The sequence below is a fragment of the Oryzias latipes genome, chromosome 10 (assembly GCF_053564925.1).
Source record: "Oryzias latipes strain Hd-rR chromosome 10, Olatipes_Hd-rR_3.1".
NCBI lineage: Eukaryota > Metazoa > Chordata > Actinopteri > Beloniformes > Adrianichthyidae > Oryzias > Oryzias latipes.
Genome location: NC_136246.1, coordinates 22341901 through 22359454, shown reverse-complemented (window position 1 = coordinate 22359454; position 17554 = coordinate 22341901). Strand labels below are relative to the sequence as shown.

The window sequence follows — 17554 nt, the reverse complement described above, 5'->3', positions numbered from 1 at the left end:
GTCTTTGGTCACGCAGTGTAGGGCGAAGGTGCGTGCAGCAAAGGAGTGGACTTGCAGGCGCGTGTGCATGTCCAGCAGATTCACCAGAGACTCGTAGGCCATGTGAATCCTGTGTATGATCAAGCCCTGGACGTCCTGGACGGTGCACACGGCACCCAGGTAGTTGGTCTTTTTCCCGAGCACTCGAAGGAGATGTGGCGTGTCCTCCTTGCACAAGCTCGGCAAACTGTCCACGAGAATCTCCGTGAGCCTGAAACCCCGGTCCGGCGGAGCAGAGAGGTCCACGGTGAAGTACCACTGCTCCGAGAGCTCGCAGTTGAGCACGGTGCGCTCCACCGCCGGCACGTAGGCAAACCCTGTGGGCCATGAGAGCTTCGTGCACCGGGCGTGCCCCCGTCTCGTCATATCCCCGTCCCTGTGCGAGTACTCTCTGCCCATCCTCCACAGAAACCTTTGGCAAGTGATTGATCCGTGTACCAGGTCCAATACAGCTGGCCCCCGCTGCATTTGCTTGTCCTTTGCGCCCGGGCCCCACGCATCCCATCGCTCCGGCTTGTTGAGTCCGTGGCACGGCCTGCTGACGCAGTCCTCCTCTGAGTGACGTTTCACGGTGAGGTTGCTGATCAAATCGGTTATGTCCCTCGAAACCAGGTAAGTGACGGGGTGAAAGCGGGCGCAGTCTGACAGTTGCCTCTCCCGCCGCGAGAGCCCTCTGGACCTCCATCTCATGCAATTAGCCTTCTGCACCCGCTCGCGTTTGGCCGAGCTGAGACTGTCCTCCTCGCCGCGACTGTCCTCCATTCGGATGGGGCCCTGAAGCGACTGCCTATCTGCGCTTCCCGAGGGGTTGAGTCCTCCCGAAGCGACGAGCGCCTCTTCTCCGTCGCACCGGGTCGTCTCTGGCAAGGGGTCCTCCGATTTTAGGCGAAGAAGGGTTAGAGTCGTGTCCGCACTCGTGCTCTGCTCGGGGTAAAAGGACTCTTGTAAGACTCTGTACACCATGTCGCTGCTCTGGAAATTGTCGATGTCAGTTCTGGCGAAGAAGAGATTCGTAGTGTTGTCTGTCACAATGCAGTCCAGGGAGCCTGCCGTGTGGAGGGAGCCTGCCGTGTGGAGGGAGCCGGTCGAGCGAAGGGAGCTCGCCTCGTCCTCGTCGCAAAGTCCGAAGTCCTGCAGCTCGGCGAGGGCGTCCCGCTTTTCGACCTTGGCACTGGGCGAACTGTGGCAGCCTCTGTCACAGTCTGTCAATCTCTCCCATTCCGCAGAGAGGAGGCCCTCGTTCACGGGGTTCACGTCCGCGTCTAGGTAGGTCACGGTCCGCGGCTTGCTCGAAGGTTCGCTCGACGACCCGCGAGAGAGAGCCAGTTCCCTTGTCAGATCGCTGCTCATCTTCATAATGTGCTCCAGGCCGCAGCATTCTTCCAGCGTCCGCTGGCTCGCGGACTGGGATGCCTCTGGAAAAAGCGGCTGACAGGGATCCATCGTCATGCTTTTTGTGACGTGCGGATTGCTCAGCGTGTTACTCTTGCGCTTCCTCCTGCCGGTCTTGGTTCGGGCTGGACTGGTGGCACGGGCGCGTCCCGAAGCCTGGCAAGACAGAATTTCCGCCAGGGTCTTACAGCGCTCCAGTGTCCTCCTCGCTGGCCCCAGCGAGGACAACTCGTCCTCCTTCAGGACCTCTATCATGCAGGCGAGCCCGGGCGCCGCTGCGGCCCCGTCGCACCGCGTCAACCAGTCGAACCGCTCTCTCAAAGAGCTGCGATCCCTGGACCCGGGCCCCAGCCACGTGGCCCGCGGCCAGCGCCCCGTCTCTTCGGACCGCGGCGGTCTCCCGAGGCAATCCAGCACCGTGGACCAGAGGTGAGCGTCCGCCATGCCCGTCCTGCAAAACTCAGAGATGGCGGCCTCCGTTGTCGAGCCATCGTCCGGGAGCGCTCCGGCGCGCAGCACGCTCAGCGCCAAGTTGGAGCACGCGGCACGAAAACTGTCTTCGTCGTCGGTCAGCGCAGAGGCCCTGTAAAGCCCGGGCATGGAAACTAAGGGGAGCAGCGACATTGTCTCCCCTGTGTGTCGGTGGATGACGAAGGCGCATGAGAGCTTGGAGGTGCGGCTGTGAGAGTCGTCATCCTTTGCGTTCTGGTACAGAACTCTGCAAGGATGGCGATCGGTGGAGCGGAGGTCTCTCAGGGAGTCCAACACGCAGACCAGCGCTCTGCGGACCACGACGTCGCGGACCTGCTTTCCTCGGGTCTCCCTCAGCCAGCTGTGGAGCGGCAGCCACCCGGCCCCCGACGTTGTCACCACGTGCATGACAGTCGACGGCGCTCCTCCCGCTTGCTCCAGCGCGATGCAATCGAGCTGCGGGTAGTGCTGCCCGACCCCCGGCGAAAAGACCTGTCCTTCGTCTTTCAGCCTGACCATCCGCCTCGCTCTGCATTGGTTCTCGTAAGCCCTCGCGGCTTCGTGCAAGGTTTGCTCCAGGTGTTTGTTGGAAACCAACACACTCAGGACGACGGAGACGTCCCCGTGGAGCGAGGTGCGCACCTCGCGCACCCTCACCAGCGGCTTACTCTGTGTCCTTTGGCTCGTCATTTCGGGTCCGGGCGCGGCCCTCAGCTCGTGAAACAGGCAATGGTTCCTCACGAAGCCGTAGAGGGGTTCGGGCATCCTCAGCTCGAAGCGGTCGGTCGACGGGGTCCACGACCAGCTCTCCAGCTCCGAGCCCAGGTTGAAGTAGTAGGGAATCGAAACGCCTAGCCTGGTGCTCTGCTTGTCCTGATATCTCCACCAGAGCTTGAGGATGCTGGCATGAAGGTGAAGCTCCTCTTCTGGGTCGTGAGGCGAGCGCCGGGATGCGTCGGGACCTAGCGCTAGAAGTAGGTGCCTGGCGACGTCCCTCAACTCGCCGGGGGATCTGTAAAACGTGTAGCGCCTCCTTTTGGCCAGGCTGACGAAGAGCATTACGAAGTACGGAGTGTGGAGGGTGGCCAAGTGTTCCAACCGCCGCAGGTTCAGCCCCACTTCTTGCGGTGCGCGGTTATCGCAGCGATCTTCCACCTCCAGCACGTGGCGACACAACGATGGTTCGAAACGTATTTTCACCCCTCTGCACAGCTGACAATATTTGCACTGGCCTGAGACGAAAAACGAACTTAGTCCGATCGAGCCCCTTAGGTCTTGCGGGTGGTAGAAGTAATCTCTGCGCTCTGCTGCGAGGCGGTCCCGCTCCCCCGGTGGAATCTCCCACGTAGCCCGATTGCAGAGGTAACAGATGGCCTCTTCGACGCAGTCGAAGCAGTCTCGGTCAACGTGGAGTTCCAGAGCACCTGCGTGCAGTGCTGCGGCTGCCACCAGCCACTTGGAGACGCCGTCCTTTGGATCCATGGGCTCAGCTGCGCAACTGACAAAAAAAACATAACACAGAGGAATGGTTGGGCAGGGGTGAGAGACAGAGGAAAGGACTCAGATGATGATGATGATGATGATAATGATTATGATTTGTCACAGACGCGGTTAGTTTTTTTTTTTTCACTGCGTTTTTATAACTTTGCCTCGTCCTTTTCACTGGATCGCTTCGCGCTTCGAAGAAAAGTCTGAAAAGTCTGTTAATATCCCTCACGTGACGCCCGCCATGTAAGCATCACGAGCGCCCCCCTGTCATCTTGACTCGGCGTCACAGTTTGTAAATGTTCAGCGAGGTGTCGCCGTCCAACACTGTGTGCGTTACCATCAGTCTGTACTCTCTGTCTCTCGCGTGGTAGTACAGGGTGTGTTGCACGGCTATGGCGAGGCAGCAAGCCCCGTCCGTCTTCCCGAGAGCCCAGGTCCTGAACTGGTCCCGAAAGCCTTGCGGCTCACACACACGGCGAGACCTGGAGCCGCTGCTGAAAGGCGTGGGCTTCAGGGTGCCCAGGGATGCCGGCAGCTCGTACCAGAAAGCGGGAGATCCTGCCCGCGGGGAGCCCATCCTGCTCGAGGCCTCTGGGAGCTCACCGATGGCCGCCGCGGCGAGCCCGACATCTCCCTCGAAGTACGTGTGCGCGAAGCAGGAGGCTTCACCCTCGGGTGGCTCGGGCAGAGTCCCCGAAAAACCATCCACGTCTACGATGATGTAGCGCACGCCGAGACTCTCGTTTTTGTAGTCTACGCTGCGGACGGCCGCGGGCAGCGCGGTGACGTACCCGAAGAGCCAGGCCAGCACATCGGACTCGATCTTCACAGGGTCGGGCACGTGGTTGGACCAGACCACCGCCTGCATTCCCCTGATCTTCGGAACCGCCTTCATGCAAGCGCTCATCACGTCGAAGGAGTTCCAGCGGAGGTCTATCACGCAGGCTTGCTCCGTTCTCATGCCGATCAGGTGGTGCTTGCAGGCGACGGCTTTCTCGCATGACTCCGGAGACACCAGGTCGAGCGCCAGGGCTTCTCCGAAAAGCCTGTTTCCGTATTCGGGCGTGGGTGCCGTGATGGCGCGCCCTATCACGTACAGGGCGCTGAAGTTGTCGCGGCCCGGGAAGAGCTCCAGGGTTATCTCCTTGGGCAGCGCACTCTCGAAGCAATGCGGCTCTTCCTCCACCGAAACCGGTCCCCGTCTCTGGACACGAAAATTAAACTGGTCCACCACACAGAGGGGTCTCTCTGCGGTGCATCCGAAGTGGGATGGGCGTGATTTGTACACGTACAGTCCCGGAGGCAGGGTCCTGGAACGGTCTACCTGGTAGACCAACACAGAGTCGCAGCATTTGGGGTATCTCGCGCTCCGGTTGCACATCAGCCACCTGTACGCCGCTGCCACCGGCTCCATTTCGTACGCCCACAGGACTTGGGACTGGGCTCTGGCGATTTCGCGGGAGGAGCCCTGCCCGCCCGGTTTGGTGGCGCACCGTCGGCGGCGTTCGGGGTTCGGAACATCTGCGCCGTCCCCCCCTCTGTAGCGCTGTTCCGCGGACGCGCTAATCCGTTGCGCGCAAGTGCAGGGCCCTTCTTTCGTGCCATGTCGCAGCAACGCGTCCACTGCATGCCTAAAGTTGAACCTGTGGTGGGAGCAGTTGGTCGTGCCCTCTCCGAGAGACCTCAGGCTCACGCCTTCAGTTCCGGGGGCGTACAGCACGCCGCCGATCACTGGCACGGGGTCTAGCGCCAAGGCCCTGTACAGGGAGCAGCACAGCTCCCGCTTCGCTTCCATCGTGGACTGAGCTTCCTCGGACGGCGGAGGGGGCCACGGGTGTTATGTCGACGATGTCGCGAGGAGAGGGGGAAGCTCCTCGAGAGGGCCCTCACGACGCCTTTGCAGGGAGGGTACCCGTCGAACTGTTGATGGAGTGTAAAAGAAAGCGTCAGAAGGCCTCAGTGGAGGCCGCTCTCAAGTCTACGAATCTATACAGGAGAGTTTCCACGATCAGCTACGTCGGCGGAGCGTCCAAGGTCGGCAGAGCGAGGGTCGACAAGCGGTCGGGGTGCGCAAAGTGCCTGTCGTGTCTGGTGACCTTGGTCAAAGGCAGCAAGCAAAGGAGCAGAGCCGGCGTCAAGCTCCGATGTCCTTGCGAAGCCAGGGTGTGCGAGACCTGTTTCGTGAATGACCCACACTGGTACCTGACGGAGCCTCACTTCAGCAGCTGCCCGTCCCTCCGCGGGTTCATCTGTTCCACGTGCGCCTGTTTTGCAGGACTCGTCGAGAAACCATGTTGCCTCTGGATGTGCCCGGGCTGTTCGGACGGGGTCCGAGAGAAGGGCGTCGCCTGCTCGCTCATTCCCTCATTCACCCCGGACAAAGGCAGCTTTAGACTCTTGTCTCTTCGAGGTACGATAAGCTGTGCTCGAAAAGGGCGACTGTTTTGTAAAAGAAAAAAAAAAAAGAGAAAAGCCAACCGTTGATCAATTAGGATTTAAAGTATGAACTCACTTACGTGGTCCTGAGCTCTAAGCTGTGCGATCCAGGTTCAGCAACACGAAGCCTTGTGAGATTCTGCAAAGTGGAAAAAGAGGGGAGTATGCAAAGGAAAGATTGCCCTCCTCTGTGTTGCTCTTTGCAGCGTGACAACTGGCTTTGCACGGGCCCTTGGTAGAAATCTGCCACGCTGCACTGAGTCTTAATCTCTGTGGTTGGACCTCACTGTCCTCTTTGCCCCTCCCTCTTTCCCTGCAGCGGGTGTGGGGGGGCTTACAATCAGCCTCCTCCTCCTTCAGAATGAAGGCCCCACCTTCTAACGTTTCCTCTTTTTCTTCCAGTGTCCTCCTTCTCCCTCTCTGTCTGACTCTGCCTCGCTGAAGTCTGACGGGAGTGCGGCGGACCGGAAACGGAAACTAGACCAGAAGATTTGGATCACAGGCCCTTTAAAACTTGTTCCGTGCAAACCAAGACAGGTCATAGTAACCTTACGCGAGTTTAACAAAGACTGGAGGGAAGTTGCTCCGTGAAGAGCGCGACAGTTCGAGAGAGAGAAAAATCAATCCTTCTGCCATGGAAAAGTACTGGAAGACCAGCTTTTGCCTGGGCAAGGGGGGCTTCGGCAAAGTGTTTCTGGGAAAGAGGCGAAGCGACGGGATTTCCGTGGCCCTGAAGATTATCCCGCTCTCGCGTACGAGATGCTGCGAGGTTGATGGGACCAGTAAGCCATTCGAAGCTGTCGCCTTGGAAATGGTCTCCAAAGACCCTCCGTTTCCTGGGATCATCCGCATGCTGGACTTTTACAAGACCCCGTATAATTGGGTGATAGTCACGGAGAAGCCAGAGAACACGCAAGATCTGTACGAATACATCACGATCAGTAAGCGTCTGCGCGAGGACACGGCCAGAGAATTTTTAGGTCAGGTCATCCAGGCCTTGCTCCACTGTCACAGCCGCGGTGTTGTGCACATGGACGTAAAAGACGAAAACCTGCTGGTGGACCTGACGACGCTCGAGCTGAAACTCATCGACTTTGGCTCCGCCGAATTTCTTGAACCCGACAAAGTGTACGACATGTTCCACGGGACTGCGGCATATGGGCCCCCCGAACGGCTCACACAAGGATGCTACAAAGCTCTTCCATCTGAGGTTTGGTCGTTGGGGATTCTTTTGTACGACATGGTGCACGGGGACATACCATTTGGAAACGACAGGGAGCTCCTACTGGGCGAGCTTAGATTCGAAAAAGACCTCTCTGAGGACTGCGTGGCCCTGATAAAATGGTGTTTGAGCAGGACGCCCGAAGAGAGACCGATGCTGAAAGACATACTGGCCCACCCTTGGATGCTGAAGCGAGGCTCGGAGGCGCACGAAGGCGACGCCACGGCTGGAGCCCCGAAGCCCACGCGAGGGGATCTCCAGCAATCGGAGCCCGGCTCTGCTCTGGCGGCCCGAGCCCACGATGTCGACACGCCGACCCGTCGAGGGTCCGTCTCGTCCGTGGGAAACGAAAAGCAGCTTCGTCCGGCGATGGCGACGCTCTGCTCCGAGGGCTTCGAATCAATCTGGAGGAGATTGCCGTCCTTCGACCGACTTCCCAGTCGTCAGGGGAGTATCGCCGCAGAGACAGGACTTACCGAGGCTCGTTGCCACTCAGAGGTCTCGCAGAGCGGAGCTCATCGTCCGGGTCAGGGAGAGCTCCCAAAAACGGAGTAGGATGTAGGATGTTGAACAAAATGGCTAACTGCTCATGTTGTATAGATGCCAGTTCCATGATAACTCAATAGAGCTTGTTCCCTGATGCCTACTGTACAGTTTTTTTTTTTGCCTTGTTCGAATAAAAGTCAAACTGGAACCTCAACGTTGCATATTCGCTTTCTTTTTTGCTCATGGGTTTTGTCCCAACATGACTATTTGAAGAGATATTTTTCTAATTATTGGATACATCACACAATCTCGGTTTTTAAAGATTGAAAAATTAAAAAAAAAATACATTGGTGTGTACATTTTTAATCGTATAATGGTCAGTATATACACGTTAGATAAAGTGATTACCACACACAAAGGTTACATGATTTTGGTCAGCATATACACAGGTTAAATGAAGTGAATACCATATACAAGGAATGGCAGCCAGAGCTGTCTGCTGTGACGTTACTTTGATGACCCAGACCTCCCGCTCGCCGTAGCACCAACAGAGTGGGGTGGAAATGAAACGGTCCAAAGAACCTTCATGCAGCTCTACTCAAAAAGAAAAACAAAAACAAAACAAGAGTGTGTTGGAAAAGTCAGCAGAAGTCGATGGTATTTACTTACCAAATACCAAAAGAAACAAAATTAGTTGTAGCGTTAGATACAAGGGGGCTTACAAAGAGGCTCCGACCCAAGTTTAGGGACACTGACCTGAGTTCTGAGACTCAGACCATCAGAGGAAGCTTTGGACCTTAATCTCTCACAAAAAGAGTCTCAGTGAAAATCTGCTAAAAATGTATACTAAAAAAAAAAAAATAGTTCCACACGCTCTCTTGTAGGTCCGTTCGACCCCAACACTAACTAAAACTAAACAGTAGCTCCGCGCACTGTCTCGCGGGGTCCGTGAGACCCAACGCCGACTGGAACCAAACAGTGGGTCCGTGCGCTGTCTCGCGGGGTCCGTTAGACCCCGAACAGAATTGGAACGAAACACAGGCTCTGCGCGCTGTCTCGCGGGGTCCGTGAAACCCCGTACAGAATTGGAACGAAACACAGGCTCCGCGCGCTGTTTGCACGGTCCGTTAAACCCCGAACAGAAGTGGAACGAAACACAGGCTCCGCGTGCTGTCTCGCGGGGTCCGTGAGACCCCGTACAGAATTGGAGCGAAACACAGGCACCTCGCGCTGTCTCGCATGGTCCCAGCGACCCCGTCTCGATTTGGAACCAAACAGTGGCACCTCGCGCTGTCTCGCGTGGTCCGTGAGACCCCGTACAGAATTGGAACCAAACAGTGGCACCTCGCGCTGTCTCGCGGGGTCCGTGAGACCCCGTAGAGAGTTGGAACGAAACACAGGCTCCGTGCGCTGTCTCGCGGGGTCCGTGAGACCCCGTACAGAGTTGGAACGAAACACAGGCTCCGAGCGCTGTCTCCCGGGGTCCGTGAGACCCCGTACAGAGTTGGAACGAAACACAGGCTCCGAGCGCTGTCTCCCGGGGTCCGTGAGACCCCGTACAGAGTTGGAAGGAAACACAGGCTCCGAGCGCTGTCTCGCGGGGTCCGTGAGACCCCGTACAGAATTGGAACGAAACACAGGCTCCGCGCGCTGTCTAACACGGTCCGTGAGACCCCGAACATAAGTGGAACGAAACACAGGCTCCGAGCGCTGTCTCGCGGGGTCCGTGAGACCCCGTACAGAATTGGAACGAAACACAGGCTCCGCGCGCTGTCTAACACGGTCCGTGAGACCCCGAACAGAATTGGAACGAAACACAGGCTCCGCGCGCTGTCTCGCGGGGTCCGTGAGACCCCGTACAGAATTGGAACGAAACACAGGCTCCGCGCGCTGTCTTGCACGGTCCGTGAGACCCCGAACAGAATTGGAACCAAACTGTGGCTCCGAGCGCTGTCTCGCGGGGTCCGTGAGACCCCGTACAGAGTTGGAACGAAACACAGGCTCCGCGCGCTGTCTCGCGGGGTCCGTGAGACCCCGTACAGAGTTGGAACGAAACACAGGCTCCGAGCGCTGTCTCCCGGGGTCCGTGAGACCCCGTACAGAATTGGAACGAAACACAGGCTCCGCGCGCTGTTTGCACGGTCCGTTAGACCCCGAACAGAAGTGGAACGAAACACAGGCTCCGCGCGCTGTCTCGCGGGGTCCGTGAGACCCCGTACAGAATTGGAACGAAACACAGGCTCCGCGCGCTGTCTCGCACGGTCCCAGCGACCCCGTCTCGGTTTGGAACCAAACAGTTGCACCTCGGGCTGTCTCGCGTGGTCCGTGAGACCCCGTACAGAATTGGAACCAAACAGTGGCACCTCGCGCTGTCTCGCGGGGTCCGTGAGACCCCGTACAGAGTTGGAAGGAAACACAGGCTCCGCGCGCTGTCTCGCGGGGTCCGTGAGACCCCGTACAGAGTTGGAACGAAACACAGGCTCCGACCGCTGTCTCCCGGGGTCCGTGAGACCCCGTACAGAATTGGAACGAAACACAGGCTCCGCGCGCTGTCTCGCACGGTCCCAGCGACCCCATCTCGATTTGGACCCAAACCGTGGCACCTCGCGCTGTCTCGCAGGGTCCGTGAGACCCCGTACAGAGTTGGAACGAAACACAGGCTCCGCGCGCTGTCTCGTACGGTCCGTGAGACCCCGAACAGAGTTGGAACCAAACTGTGGCTCCGCGCGCTGTCTCGCGGGGTCCGTGAGACCCCGTACAGAATTGGAACGAAACACAGGCTCCGCGCGCTGTCTCGGGGGTCCGTGAGACCCCGTACAGAATTGGAACGAAACACAGGCTCCGCGCGCTGTCTCGCGGGGTCCCAGCGACCCCGTACAGAGTTGGAACCAAACAGTGGCACCTCGCGATGTCTCGCACGGTCCGTGAGACCCCGAACAGAATTGGAACCAAACACAGGCTCCGAGCGCTGTCTCCCGGGGTCCGTGAGACCCCGTACAGAGTTGGAACGAAACACAGGCTCCGCGCGCTGTCTCGCACGGTCCCAGCGACCCCGTACCGATTTGGAACCAAACAGTGGCACCTCGCGCTGTCTCGCGGGGTCCGTGAGACCCCGTACAGAGTTGGAACCATCAGTTTCTCTTTGAAAGCTCAAACACGAACCTGTTTCTGTAGATCCATGACATGTGGGTTACAGTGGGCCACAGGCTGGTTTACCTTCTCCCTTTGCTGCGGATCAGCAGCACCAGTGTTGCTGGCTTGTGACTGTGGGGCAAGTAAGATTAACTGAATATCAAAAAAAATAAGTTGTTTCAAAGAAGTTGGATTTGACGAACATCCCACGTTGACCAACCTCAGAGTTCTTCATTGTTTTGGTCCTCGCCTCGTAGTTTAGCATGTCAAACGGGTCGAGCCACTCACCGTTGACTGTCTGTCCGGAATTGGACAGAACCAGACTGCAGGACAGCAAAAACAACCAGAGCATCTTCTCTGGAGACCAAATTGGTTTGAACTAACTAGCTAGTAACGGAAGAAGAAAACTATGGAAGCCGAAATTGCTTCCGGTTATTTTTTTTAAAAAAAAAGCAGCAGAAAACCATTTAGGTTTGTTCATTTGTTTCTCTTGACCTTTCTTGATCACATAAAAAAAAAAGAAACGTAAACACAAACAGTACACTTCGAAAAGCCTCAAGGGTGATGTAGAAAAGTGAATGCTAAAGAAAAAAAAAATACTTGGGGTCAATCGCACCCCATGAGCCAGCGGGTGGAAGGGAACCGGAAAAGCGAGAGCCCCGGTGGTGGGCCATGAGAGAAGAGTGAATGCTAAAGAAAAAAAAAAATACTTGGGGTCAATCGCACCCCATGAGCCAGCGGGTGAAAGGGAACCGGAAAAACGAGACCCCCGGTGGTGGGCCATGAGAGAAGAGTGAATGCTAAAGAAAAAAAAAATACTTGGGGTCAATCGCACCCCATGAGCCAGCGGGTGGAAGGGAACCGGAAAAACGAGACCCCCGGTGGTGGGCCATGAGAGAAGAGTGAATGCTACAGAAAAAAAAAAAATACTTGGGGTCAATCGCACCCCATGAGCCAGCGGGTGAAAGGGAACCGGTAAAGCGAGACCCCAGGTGGTGGGCCATGAGAGAAGAGTGAATGCTAAAGAAAAAAAAAAAAAAAAACTTGGGGTCAATCGCACCCCATGAGCCAGCGCCAATCCCCTCAGTGGCCACACAAAAAAAAAAAAAAAAAAACTTGGGGTCAATCGAACCCCACGAACCAGCGGGAGGAAGGTGGTTGCTAAATAAGTGGCGCCCCTGGTGGCTGAGGGCAATAAAAGAGAATGGGGTATTAGTGACCCCTAGAGGCAGGGTATAGAAATGAACGGTGGAAAACAAGACCCCTGGTGGTCGGGGGGTATAACTAAAATGGAGAAATGGCGGCCTCTGCTGGACGGGGACAAAAAAGAAAAGGGGGGTTTGGCGCCCTCTACCAGTCGGGGATATAGAGGGTGCCTGAAACGTACAAAAAAAAATTTTCAGGAACTCGACCCTCTTCGATTGCGGGAGGGTGTACGGGGTGTACCTGTCTGGGGTCAATACCAAAGGGGGGTATGCGTTTTTAAAATGACCCCCCCTCCTTATCTTTTTTTTTAATCCATGCTTTTCTTTTCCCCTAAGACAGCACAAGGGTTAACTAGATTTAATTAAAAAAAACAAACAACAGACGTCTGTAACAGACCTGCATTCTCTAAACTGTCCAGTAGGAGGCACTGTTGCTCCTGAAACTAGGTCGTGTGATGAAATAAAAAATGTGAAATGGTACAAACAATATTTTCCGCTTGTGAAGAAAGCCTGAATATTTTACTTTGTTTACTAAAAGATTTTTTTCTTTTAAATATGATTCTTTTAAATCTAAACACTAAAGGTTTATCTGTTCAAATAATGTTTATGATCTTAGTGCCTTTGTGGCAGCTATTACATGATTGATCCAGAAGACCTCTAAACTTGGAAACAGATATTACAAATCATAAAAACGTCAACATCTTATGTTACACAAAAGTTAGATTTTGATTTTATCTGATCAAGTTCACTGCTTTCTGTGAGTCACTTTTATCATACAAGAGGAAGCCGAAACACTGATGGATATAAAAGAAAGTGTCACCTGGGGAGGCACACTGCAAAAACAGACCCTCTAGAAAAAACAAAATTCTTAAAATTTGAAAAAAGAATCTTTTAATAAGAAAAAGAAAACTGCCAGTTGGGCAAGAAAAATAGAATTCCTATTTTGAGAAAAAAATTCTATAGCCACAAAAACTTTAACTAAACTTTGAAAAACTTTCTTGATAAGATACGTTTTCTTGCAAGACAGAATATTTTGCTAAAAACAAAGGGTCTTTTTTACCTTTTAATTCAAGCTTTGGAGTGTGTAGTTACATTGTTTGAGACTTTTTGATCAAAATGTACAACAGAAACAAGAAGGATGTTGAAAAGAAGTGGCAGAGGCTTCATCTTTATTCAAAGCACCTGCCCTGCAAAAACTGGCACTCTAACAAAGCGCCATGATTACTCACTATATCTGAAAATCTCATTAAACATTTTCTCATGCTTTGAATCCATTATGGCCATGTGGGAAATATTTTGAGTGCTTGCCAAAAACAAAAACATGACATAATTTTTGGTGATTCCAAATATAAAAACTCACCTTGGTAAATCACTGCAGGTAATTTATTGTTTGCAGGTAAAGATTTAATATCTTAAGGTTTAGGTGATGAGGCAGCAACAATCACAAACTCAAAACAACCAAATTCAGATTATAAATTGATCGATTGCGTTCGGAAGTAACGTTTCAGACTCATTTGAGTAAAGAAGGCTTCTCACGCTGCAGGATTTGCAGCCCATCGCTCCGAAGAAATGAGGTTCTGACAACATCATCCACCCAGGGTATCGAGGCGGAGCGTGTCGCAGCTTAAAACCACCTTATCTTGAGTTTCATCAGCTGGAACAAGCCTCTGCAGAGTAAACAGCAGTGATGTCCAAAATAACAACAGCTGGTTGATTCTTGTCAAGCAAAAGCAGCAAATTTGACATGGACTGTTCTTTAGAAACAACAATAAAGTGTTTTTACCTCATTTCCTTTCTTACTATGGCTTTTCACATAGCTATTTTCTTCATCTATTTTGGTTGAATGAGCCTAGAAAGAGGATTTCCCTCTTCATTTAACCTTTGACTTTAGTCAGAAACATGTGCAGCTATACTTCAAACCTTGTTTCACTGTGAAAATCAGCATTCTGCTTTTGAGTAACTTAAAGCAACAGAAGGACAGAACATTCAATGAAAATCCTGTTTTTGTTGTTTTTTCTAATACCGGAGGACATTTATAAAGAAAATTAAGCTAAAAATTGCATTTCTGGGTATTTCTTTGTTCAAATTGTTGAGAATCCGGAGCACATGAAAAATGCCGTTTAAAAAAAACAGCTTATTGGTGAAGTAGAAAAATACGATGGGCGAGCCACAAGCTCTCAGAGACGGGGAGGGGAAGGGGGGGCAGAGTTGCTTTGCGCCAATGGTCCCACCGACAACTCAGTGATGAATTTTTAATAAACTCCTGCCGCTCTGCTGAAATTATGTCCTAGAAAACGACATACGTTTTTTTATATTGGCTGAAAGATGGGATCAGTAAAACCTTTAAGAGAAAAATTTTTTAAAAGAGAAATACATTTCAAAATACTCGAAATGTTTGATTTAACCATCACAAAACAAAACAATCTTCTGTTCAAAATGTATTTTAATTTTTTTACAAAGCTATTTTGAAGTCAAAACTTGTAACAATACTCTGATGTACATAAAAGTATAATTATTGACAACATTTTAACTTCAAATCTAGAGTTTGTGACAATAAAGTGATTTTGCTGAACCGAGGTGGAAAAAAAGTTCTTAGAACCAAGCAGGGGTTGAATGCTTGGATGCCTTTGACCCCTCCCTATTTTTTGTTTGGGGGGGGGGATGAAGTCAGAATCCATAAACAACAATGACTGTGACAAAGACTAAAAACAGTTACGGGCAGACATCACACACAGCGAGGAATAAAGCTTTGTTGCTGAGAGAGTCTGTCAGAGAACAACAGAAACGGAGTGAAGTAATGACTGATGGCAAACAGGTGTGGATGACAGGAACACATGCTGTTTCATTGGGCTTGTAAACCTCCACGGGGGGAAAATAGTCATCACATGAAAAGCAACCTCTCTAAAGCTGATTGGAGTGTACGGGAAGGTATACCGCAGTGCACGCCATCACGAGGTATGGCTTTTCTGCAACACTCACAACATGGAAAAGTGTTCTTGAGAGGGGGCATTTCCTTCAGTGTGAGCTCAAACACTGGGCTTTGGTGAGCCCACGCTCCATCCTCTCCCTGTTCAGCATGTACCGCCTCCTCAGCTTGACTTTTGAGAACACCGGTGGGGACAGAGTCTGAGGTCTCCTTTCCGGAGAGGCTCTTGTTTCAAGGCGACAACATCTCCAATCAGCGTGTTTCCGGCAATCTTTTCATGCTGGTCGCACTTTATAAAGATTCTTCAATCGTGGAGGAAATGCAACATTAAAGACCATCAGCGCCCCTCGAGTTTCAGAAGTTAAGAAGCAGTGGAAATGTGCACAAATGAAAGCCTGTGAAGAAGGTGGAGTACATTCAAGTCCCTGTGAGGGAAAGCTGAAATACCAGCAACCCCTGAACAGGTCCCTCCAGGTTTCATTTTCAAATGTGTTTTTGCAAACGAACCCAAGCATCTCCCCAGAGCATTGCACTTTTCTCTCTATCTCTATTTTGTTTAGTATTTATTAGTGTTCCATACTGTGTGATTTTGATGGTTTGATGAAAACTGCCCAACAGCTTTAAAATGCAGTCATGTGCACAAGATACAACACAAACAACTCTAATACAGCTTTGTGCAAAGGTGGGGGTCCCTGTGAAGTCCCTGCTCTGCTGCATTCTTGATGCAGAAACATTGCATTGGATGATAATTTTATGTCAGCCTACAAATACTGAAGAACCAGAGATGTTCTCTGAAGCGATCAAATCTAACCTGTGACCTCATCGGAGTCTGAACAGTTAACATGGAGCCTGAAATGGGGCTGTGTGCTGACAAAAGTTTGCTCCGCCCAACTCAACGCTGACATAATGGCAGGTTGTGGAAGGTTGTGTCTGAGTTCCTTCACTACTCCGAAACCCCTAAAAAAATAAGATGCAAGGCTCCAAATTGCATTAAAATCGAGTACACGGGAATTTAATGCAATTTGGACACATGTTCATATAAAAAACTAACAAACATTTTACAATGACTATTAACGAATCCACTGTTCTGATAAGGAAAACTTAGATTAATTGCCAAAAATACATTTGCATGCATTTTTAAATAGACCAATCACTCAAATGCAAGTGGTCCATATTCACCAATCGAGTGAACATCCAGGCACAATAGATTTTTGCAGAGAGAACGCCCTATGTTATAATGCACTGAAGTCCCCCCAGCTGCCAATCAAAATAACACACCCATCATAAGGCAAATGTTTTCAAATTGCTGATGTAACCCCCACCCGCCCACTAGCTGCATGAAGCAATATAAGCTGAAGAGTAATTCACACAAGGTTGTGTGTATTTTTGGTGCAAAGCTGGACTTTCTGACATGGGAGTCAAGGGGAGATTGGATGTGTCTTGGTTTGGCTCAAACTCAGGAATGAAATGTGTGGGTTTGATTCCAGCTGATGTTACACCAAACTGTAGAGAACCACAAGAAATGTTTAAAAAGTGTCAAAACATCATATGGTGTTAAAGCTAACAAAAAATGTTGAATGAAATTGTTCCTGTTTCCCAAATCTGCTTCATCCCTTTGGAGGAACCTATCCCAGCAACTATTGGGTGAAGGTGTCTCTTGCAGGCTCGCACACATACACCAACACCCAGGAAAAACTAACCTATGAAGAATATCTTCTGATTGTGGGAGGAGGCTACAGTATCCATAAAACCCCACACATGAACCATGAGAATATGCTACATTTGCTTGCCTTTGATGGATTGACGACCTGTTCAGAAAGTACCCTTCCCCGTCACCTGACAGTGGCTAGGGTTCAGCAAGCCCCTGACCTCATATCGGGTCCTCCATGATCAATTTTTAAAAAGGGACACCATCCACTCGTCTCTATCTGAGTCCCTGATTGGTCAAAGTTCCACCTGGTTTAACTTCAGATGTGTGTTAAATGGTGGCGTGTTTTGTACGTGGAGCCATGTTTGCAAAAACTTTCGTAGCTGCGTTTGAGCGCGAGAGTTTTGATTGTGTGTTCATGTGTGCTTACATAGACATTTTTTATTGGAAGCGGTCACTTGTAAGTCTGTTGCAGAGGGTGAGGTGAACGTACCTTAATGCTTTTTTCGGCTTAGACTACCAGATGGAAATGCTTTTGTGTCATACATTCACATTTGGAACAGTAAAAGTGCAGATTTTTAATCCGTTTCAGATTCTGATCATGAAAGACTCAACATTATGCACATTCTAGTTCTCTCAATTCCAACTACATGGCTGCATCAGGTGTTTTATGACTAATACAACTATTGAAACATTGGATTTTAAAGCAGAACGTGCTTTATTGCTTTGGCTGGTTCCTTGAGTGGGTTACAAGTTTCAAAAACTTAAAAATGTACCTTAAATGTATTTTCAGGTCATTAAAATACAGTATTGTCACATTTTCTTTTAAACTGCTTTTGCAAATCTAATGTGTATTTCAGACTTATGTTGTTTTCTTTGACATGTGTATATTTATTGTTTATGATCCTTTTCCCCAGGAGCAGGATGGAATTTAACCAAAGGGTAAAAAGCTCAAGAAATGGCTTACTAACAAAAAGTTATCATAAATGTGAGCAAAACAGACCTGAAAACTTAGAAGACACCTGGAAATTGTCTGCCAGGGTGATGCAAAAGACACTGCAATAACGAGGAACTAAGAAGCTCTTCCTTAAATACTAAAATACAAATAG

At 51.3% G+C, this 17554-nt stretch overlaps 1 protein-coding gene and 1 pseudogene across 5 annotated transcripts in view; one reads left to right on the top strand and one right to left on the bottom strand.

Annotated features, from left to right (window-relative positions):
• LOC111948020 (uncharacterized) overlaps positions 1 to 11169 on the bottom strand; it is a 30259-nt gene extending 19090 nt beyond the window's left edge. Inside the window, exons 1-3 of one of the 4 annotated variants that reach the window (XM_078953602.1) lie at positions 10887 to 11062; positions 10697 to 10798; positions 8002 to 8128 (exon numbers count right to left, since the gene is read on the bottom strand). In XM_078953602.1, the coding sequence (XP_078809728.1) occupies positions 8002 to 8004 (3 nt within the window). In that variant the 5' untranslated portion in view covers positions 8005 to 8128; positions 10697 to 10798; positions 10887 to 11062. Of the gene's footprint in view, positions 1 to 8001; positions 8141 to 10696; positions 10834 to 10886 lie in introns of those variants that run through there. The other 3 variants (XM_078953601.1, XM_078953603.1, XM_078953604.1) reach the window with 3 other exon arrangements.
• Positions 6257 to 7748, top strand: LOC105358740 (serine/threonine-protein kinase pim-3 pseudogene; annotated as a pseudogene). The gene has a single exon (XR_013658360.1). The product of XR_013658360.1 is annotated as a serine/threonine-protein kinase pim-3 pseudogene (transcript).
• Positions 11170 to 17554: the final 6385 nt, after the last annotated feature.